The sequence below is a fragment of the Aedes aegypti genome, chromosome 2 (genome assembly GCF_002204515.2).
Source record: "Aedes aegypti strain LVP_AGWG chromosome 2, AaegL5.0 Primary Assembly, whole genome shotgun sequence".
In the NCBI taxonomy this organism is placed as follows: Eukaryota; Metazoa; Arthropoda; class Insecta; order Diptera; family Culicidae; genus Aedes; species Aedes aegypti.
The window spans coordinates 455,394,009-455,402,418 of record NC_035108.1 but is presented as its reverse complement, the minus strand read 5'-3'; the positions used below and the strand labels follow the sequence as shown (position 1 = coordinate 455,402,418).

The window sequence follows — 8,410 nt, the reverse complement described above, 5'->3', positions numbered from 1 at the left end:
CGCGCTACCATCAGCAAGTGGATACTTTTCATTTAGGTTCGCCAGGTGCAAATGGCTGTAAAAGTGAGACACAGGATAGGCGACGGCTCGGGCAACTTGCCAAAGTGTTGGTGCTCCCACAGGAAAATAAGTTACTCGCACAGAGCTAAAAAATTTATAATGATAACCCGAACCAGCTGGTAAATCGCGTTCACGTTACTATGACTCCCCGAAAATTTGATAATCGCCTTACGTTTCGACAAGTTCAAGGGTTCCCCTGGGGCTTTCTTTCCTCTACGTACGCCGTACGTACTTAGGTATCTGGGCCGGTCAGTTTCTTATCGCTGAATTTTTACTTTCCATTGCTACAGAGGTACATACAGTGCCAGATTCGATTGCTTGGTCAAATAAATAACGCTTGACTCCAGTACGGTGTAAGAGAGATTACCTAGGTGCGATTTTTTTTGTCTTCTGTTCAACTTGAGATTTTGATTTGGTATAAGTAGCTAAAAATAAGGTATAATACGGTTACTTTTATAACGTAAGGGTATATGGGCTATCACGTAATCACAGACGATTGCTTAACACTTTCATTCAAATTGGCTTGCTCGTGCGTATCTTGCCGAATTGGGTGGGGTTAATTTGAAGGAAACGAAGAGACTCTTGCTGGCCTAACTGGGAATGGATTCAATGGTCGACTAATGGCAAGATCGTTGGACAGCTGAGAATGGGGATTCCCGCCACGAGAGGTCGAAGGTCGATCACGTTTTGTTACTAAGAACCCAAAACGGTTGATAAGATGCTAGAAAACCAAGTGACCCCTCATTGCACGTTATCATCATCGTACCAGACGAGCTTTGCGTACTATCTATTTACATACTACCCGGATGGTAATTGAGCCTTAACTTAGGACCTAATGTAACACCTATTACTATCGCTTGTTCAGCTTGTACCAAAGTACAAACAGCGTCCCGATGTACATCGTTATCACAATCGACACGATCAGGATGAAGTTCTTCTCCATATCCACGTGCTCGATGTCCATGTCCTTCTGGAACAGGACCGGGTTCTTGAAGTGACAGTAGATCTGCGTTTCCGGGCAGAACAGGTCATCGCGATTCATTCCGTACACCGAGTTGAGGATACCGTGGAAGCTAGCCCGGTAGTAGCTGATGTGCCACATCCACTGGAATAGCGGGGTGATGTCCACGTATCGGGTGCAGAAGCCGAACACGGAGAAGAGCACCGCCAGAATGGGACCAATGAAAACAGCGAGCTGAAATGGAGATAAGCAGTCGTTTTTAATATTCCAATACCCTATATAATAATTCAATGAACGTTCTAAATTTAAAACTCATCCCAAATCATTCACCATTCTTCATTCAGTGTAAAGAAACTTGCATGCAACTCCAACCATAAACTGATGCAGGGATGCCAGTACACTTTCAAGTGTACTATCAGATCGTGAGAAGTGCTCTCACATAGCAAACATATTTATTTTCATTTTCAATTATTTTACATCCAAACTTGTTTATTACGGAGTATTTAAAATTGTACGGTCATCAGTAACGCAACCAAGGGGGGTCAAGGAAGAACGATAGTGAATGAAATAACAAGTCTACTTTTTTTGTCGTTTCACGATGCCTTCTTTACTCTTTCCTCATTAAGATGTGTATATTCTTTCTAAATACAGCATCGCTAAAACATCAAACAAGTCTAGTTGAGGATTCTGTGCATTGAATAACAATGCAACGCATTTTGACAACTTCTAAAACCAGCAACTGTTTTTCGTGCCCAACAACATCGTAAAAGTTTATTACAAGGATTTTTTTAAATTTAATTATTTATAAGTGTTTTCATATTATGGAAACATCTCATGGAAGTACAAATGAGTTGGATCTCTGAAATATCAGAAACACGAGACATTAATCTAAAGCCGAGACACTAATCTAAAAATAACTCCAGTAATGGATTACTTGCTTTGTTCTTGCCAACAGTTGATCAGCAGAAGTTTTCTCGTTTCATTTTGTATGGGGAAAGGCATTTAACTTCAAATTTCTCGTAATTAAAAGCATTAATCGAAAAAATATTTGGTAGGTGTGATAGTCATAATCATTACAACCGATACCAAATATTTTTTCGACAATAGTTTGGGGAATTATTTCGTTAGATGCATTTGGCCATACAAATATTTTTCACATTACCTTTTAGCGCTTTTTCGTGCATAGAAACTAGCGCAAAAGCGTTACTATGAGATGAGTAGCCTATCAGGTCATACCTGCTACCCATTGTCAAAAATTAATGACAAATTCTTCTGTAAATTCCTGCGAAGTTAAGCAGAGAGAAAAATTTGATGACAACTTTTAAAATTTGTTACAATACAGAACAAGTAATTCATAGGTAAAAAAATCTGGATAAATTTCTAGAATGTTGCTTAACTTCTAAAAAAACCTTATAATAAGTTTTTTTTTAAACAACTCAGAAAAATCACGAATTCTACCGTAAATTCCACTAAAGTAAAGCTGAGATATGAAGATTTTCTGTTTAACATAGCTGTCCATAAGCCACACAGTCGCAATTTTTTTTAAAATTCCACGAAAATGTCTTGAATGGATTTCAGTACATATTACACGATTTCACACGGTACTCAAACATCACTATTTCGACACATTTCGCTCAAAATTCATCCTAAAATTGTAATTATACTTACATCAACTTTAAAATATCCACCGCAAATCGTCCTAGAAGCTCAACCACAGACAAACATACATAATATTTTCTATAATAACCTTTGAAAAAATGTTTCACTAAATTTGAAGCACACTAACTAGCTCCTTCTAGAGACAACCCGTCCAAAGCGTTGCTATTTGGCAATGGAATGAACCTTAACCTTCCTAATGCATTAGGAAAAGGTTGCACATTATGCATTAAGGGTCAGAAATGACCCATGACTTTGAAACGATCTTAAAAATCAATTTTGGACCCGATTTTTGTTCTTCTAGCTTTATATGGAAATTATGGAATCTTTAATGGAACCCTAGACATTTTAAGTGAGTATGGTCATTCTGGGCACAATGGCATATGGAACAAGTTGCAGAAGACAATGGCACCTACCTTTTTTAGCAGTTTATAACCATATATTGTACGACTGTTAAAATTTCATTGATTTTCAAATATCATCAAGAGGACCAAAAATTAGATTTTGCTGGATTTGCTCGGAGTATTCCGGAATCGGTTTCGGTAGTGTGAACTTTTACAGTTATTTATTGTTTGCTTCATTTGATGATTGACTATTTTTGCAGGTAACAGGTACGAAGATATGCCATGCTCTGGTAAGCCGAGAAAATTTCTTATCCAAAAAGACCCTCGACCGGTGAGATACGAACCCATGCCTCTTAGCTTGAATTTGCTGAGAAGCTGCGCTTTTACGATTTTAAGGGCCTTCCAAACACAAAATTATAATGCTTGAATACCATTTCCGTTACGGTCAAATGAGAACAAAATTATAATATAAGGAATAGGCATCATTCGACATGGCATAATTCATGTTGTTTTATCTATAAGTAACATGATATTTTATCGCTGACAAATTATAACATTTGACAGCGAATTTTGAGACGAGTTCAAATGGGGCTTCAGAATTTTCTTTAAGAAACCTCTAGAGATTCCTTAAAGAAATCCTGAAATTTTTTAAAAGATTCCTCTAGAGATTTTACCAGAAATTATCCGGAATTTCTTCGGAGATTTTGTTTGCAATTTTAATAAACGGTTTCTTTCGGTATTCTTTTACAGATTCCTCTTGAAAATTTCATTGAGACTTCTCCAAGAATTCCTCCAGGAAAATTTCTACAAGCATTCTTACAGAGATATCTTCAAGGCTTTCTTCAGAAATTCCTCCAGAAGCTACACTAGAATCATCTTTTCTCTAAGGGTTCTACCAGGAATTCCTCCAGGTGTTCTACAGCTCACGAATTCCTCAATAAATTCTTCAAGAACATTTTCCAGGAATTCTCCCACAGTTAACACCAGGAAAAGATAATCCTTCAGTGGTTCCTACTGAAGTTTCTCCAGAGGCTCCTCCAGGGATTTCTCTAGGAAAATATCTCCAGGGATTCCTACAGATTTTTTTCAAGCATTTCTCCAAAGATTGGGCCAGAAAAATCTCTACATAGTTTCCTCTAGATCTAGATGTTGTTCCAGAGATGCGCTGGTAGAGAATCTACTGTATATTTTAATGAAATATGCTTTTCGTCTATGCCGCCTTTATTATAAAAAAGCCGTTGAAAAAATAAAACAATGAGTAGCCAAAAAGCATATTTGACGCTCTAGGGATTTTTTTTTCTGGGAATTTCTCTAGATCTGTAAGAATTTCTCCAGGGATTCTTGTGGGAATTTAATCGGAGATTTCTCTAAGGATTACTTTAGATTTTTTCTAGAGTTTCCTCCAAGAAAACTCCTTGCTCCAGGAATGCCTTCAGGAACTTATGCTAAGATTACTTAAACAAAACTTCTTAAAAAAGGAGTTCTTAGAGGAATTTACAGAAAAATAACGGAGAAGTGCCTGAAGGAATTCCTATTTTTTTAATGAAACCCTGCAGATGCTATGTTAGAATTTCTAGATGAGTTCTTGGAAGAATCCCTGTACGATTTTTTGGAGGCCCAGAACGAATATACAAAGAAATTTAAACAAGAATCTCTGTGTAATAATTCCCGAAAAAGTTTTCTGAGGAATTCTTGGAGAAATACCAATAAAGATATTACTGGAGGAGTCAATGGAGGAATCACTGCTCAGGAGGAATTCGGGCAGAAACTCCTGAAAAAATCGCTAGAGAATACAGAAGGAAAAATTTCTGGAATGATCTTCCTGGAACCCTTGGAGGAAAGATACTTTCATCTCTAAAGTCCTATAACAACCGGTCTAGAAAACCTGGTAGTAAACGAAAGTTCTTCCTGGAGGAATCTCTGAAGCCTCTCAGCAGAAATCGCTGTATCTTGGATACCTGGAGGAATTTCCGAAAGAATTTCTGGAGAAATCTCTGCCCAGAATGGCCATACTCACATAAAATCCAGAGTTCCATAACTTTCATATAGAGCCAAAAGAGTCATTTTTGACCCTTCATGCATAATGTTTACTTTTTTTGTAGCGCCACCCCTAGAGGTCGCTTAAAGCTTCTTTTAGCATGAATATGTTTGTTTTCAGAAATTAGAAAAAGTCAGAAAATTTAAGATTTATATCCCTTTTCTCTGCAAAGTAACAGCTCGTTCACCGTGCTGATTGGCCAAAAATGACCCCAATGCACAAGGAAGGTTAAGAACGTTTATTAGAGGAATTGATGAAAAATCGCAGCAGATTTTTTTGGGAGAATTACTTGAAGAACACAATAAAAATTCGTAATTTAATGCTTTCAATATCACTGGAAAGATCCTACGGAAAATTATTAGAGGAATAATTAATCTTCGAGCTATAGCTATCGAGGAATACCTATAAGTAAATGAAAAACTAAATTAAGTACTATACCATTTTATTCCACTAGAGTTCGTGTCATTTGACAGATACGCGTATTTCGACATCAATTCTAAGGCCGTCTTCAGTGTCCTGTACTAGTCTCGACTTGCACGACACTTGTGACTAAGTCGAGTTTAGTACACGACACTGAAGACGTCCTTACAGTTGATGTCGAAATACGCGTATCTGTCAAAGGACACAATCTCTAGTGGAATTAAATGGTATAGTATTAAATTCGGTTTTTTTTCATTTTTTTACTAAGAGGAAGTTTTCGGACTGCTTGTGGAACGGTACTTTGAAAAAAACACTGGATTGATGAATTTCTAAGAAAAAATTTCTGAAGGAAGATGTCGAGAAACTGAAATATCAGTAGGAGAATTGAACTGAAAAAAATTTTTTCCTCGAAACAATTCTGGCCAAGTGAGGAAGATGTACCAGTATTCGCCACCCTAGAGAGTAATTAATAAATAAATAAATCAAAAGTCAGTTAGACGGGAAGAAAATTATCAATAAATAAGTTAAACGAAAGCTTTCAATCCATGTTTAGAAGGAAAAATATAAAAACTTGTAAAAATCTTTATTTTTCAATTGAAAATGGGGTGGCGCAATAAAGTGTATAGGAGTAAACATTTTAAGAAAAATGATTTTTCTATAATTTTCTAAGAATGTTTCAGTATCATCCCAAAGCAACGATATTTACCCTTTTGTGTCCTAAAACGGTATAAAATCCGGGATGGCAAAAACTGGTACTATTGTTAATACCGGTACACCTTCCCTATTTGAAGGAATTGAACAATTTCATGGTGAAAAATCTAAAAAAAATGTCAGAATTATTAGCAATGTTTATGGAAGATTTTTTTAAAGAAATTTCCGGAGAAAAACTTATAGGATTTCCTTCTACATTGATCTATTGAAGACATGAAAATAGAACCTGGAAACCACAAAATATTCTAAACGAAATCATAGGCGGGATTTCTGAAATAATCTCAGCATAAGTCCTCGAAGGATTTCCTGGAGATTTCTCTAGAGATACGTATAGATTATTCGCTGGAGGAATTCTTGAAGAAATTCCAAAGAGATATCTCTGGTAAAAATCGTGAGGAGATGAAAATGAGCTAGATGAACTCATGTAATATCCTTGAGAGAAAAAAAAACTTGGGAAACTCTGTGACTCGAGAAAAATAGCAGATTGTATGAGTTCTTTCAAGAATTCCTGAAGAAGTTCCTGTTGAGATTTTAAAACACATTGCTGTAGAAACACATAGTTCATTTTCGGGATTCAAGAAGAAATCGTTGAATAAATTCCAGAAACAATTGTTTCCTAAGTGCACAGCTAAAAGCAAGCATTAGTAGTCTTTAGTAAAACATCTGCATGTATCCCGGACAAAATAACGAAAGAGGAATTTTCCGAAGAATTCAAAATGTCATCCTGAAAATAACGCTTTATATCGCTTAAAGACAAGATATATCGTTAGGCAATTCATGGAGAAATCATTGAAGTAGTCCCTCTAAATAAATTCTAGCGAAACCCTTTGGTTGAATTATTTGAGTATCCCACAATTATGTATGAATTCTTGATGGATTCTTTGTCGACATTTATAAAAGAACTCAAGATAATCTTTGAGAAAATACCTGGTTGAATCTCCAAAATAATATTTGAAATGAAATAATATCACCCAACTAAAGCAATTTTTCGAGGAATCTGAAAAACTAGCTGAAAAACATTCCAGGAAGAATTTCTGGTGCAAATCATGGTGGAATTCGCATAGGAAATTCTTGAGAATTCTTGTAGGAAAGCCTGGATGTGTTTGTAGGTGTTTAAGAAGAAATCCGTAGATAAATTTTAGGGAGCATCTTCGAAAGTAATTCAATTAATTTTTCTAGAGAAATACCTAAAAAATCCATGAACTAAATATTTAACAAATATCAATTATTAGCCAGATCATTTTGTTCATCAAATAAAAGTTAAAACAGCTATAATTAACTCAAAAAAATCAAATGAAAACATTTATATACATCTAGCATCCCTGAAATTATAACACCGATGCCATAAAACATCCATCTCACACTTGCATGCAACTTCCTTTCTCGCAATCACTCCTCACTTCCGATGTTCACACTCACTCTCGCTCTCTCACATGGATGACCTCGCATCTCACGCCCTCGTTCGCTCCACACTCACCTTAATCGAGAGCGTCGCTCCGATGAAGAAGCCCCAGGCCTGCGCCGAAATGGATCCCGCGACGCAAAACAGCGCAAACAGCACGAACCGGTCGAAGGTGTAGTAGTTGCCGGTCAGATGGTAGCTTATCACCACGTAGATCAACGAGCAGACGATCTGTGGACGAATGCATGAATGAGCGTACGAACGAACGAACGAAGTTGTTAACCGGTGTAGTGAGTAATGGAAGCGCAAACAAGTTTCGGGGATGTCGCCGGTTTTTGTACGAGATTTCGGCGAAGGCGGTGTTGAAGTGAGATTGTTTTCTATTTACCGTGCCTTATTTGAGGCGAGAAAGCGAGTTTGTCAAGATGTTCTTTGGCTTGAGCCAATATTTGAGCTTGACACTCATCTTATGTTTCGGAATGAACAGACGAGCCTCCGGGCAAACTTGTTTGACAACTTGAACTTGAGTTCGGACGTGTTTGACTACTCACCTGAACTGGAACTTCGATGATCAATACCGAAAGAAAGTAGGGTCCCAGTTTGTACCATCGATTGAAGTGTTCTCGGGTGAGTGATTCCATTTCAACTTGGACTGGAACAGAGATCGATTAGAATATTTTAGACAAACAGCCATTTGATTCCAATACAGTCAACTCTTCTAGATTCTAGATATTCAGAATCAAGATAATGCGATATACAATCACGGTGCTCCCCAGATTTTTTAAAGGTATACTTGCGGTCAGTTATATACTTGAGAT

General features: G+C 36.9%; 1 protein-coding gene across 7 annotated transcripts in view; it reads right to left on the bottom strand.

The window, feature by feature from the left end:
• Window positions 1-313: 313 nt before the first annotated feature.
• The window catches only part of LOC5570859 (ATP-binding cassette sub-family G member 1), a 129,623-nt gene continuing 121,526 nt past the window's right edge, over window positions 314-8,410 (bottom strand). For all 7 annotated transcript variants that reach the window (XM_021848098.1, XM_021848092.1, XM_021848096.1 and 4 more), the window contains exons 9-11: window positions 8,144-8,244; window positions 7,668-7,823; window positions 314-1,255 (exon numbers count right to left, since the gene is read on the bottom strand). In XM_021848098.1, coding sequence (XP_021703790.1) covers window positions 911-1,255; window positions 7,668-7,823; window positions 8,144-8,244 — 602 coding nt within the window. In that variant the 3' untranslated portion in view covers window positions 314-910. The remainder of the gene's footprint in view (window positions 1,256-7,667; window positions 7,824-8,143; window positions 8,245-8,410) is intronic.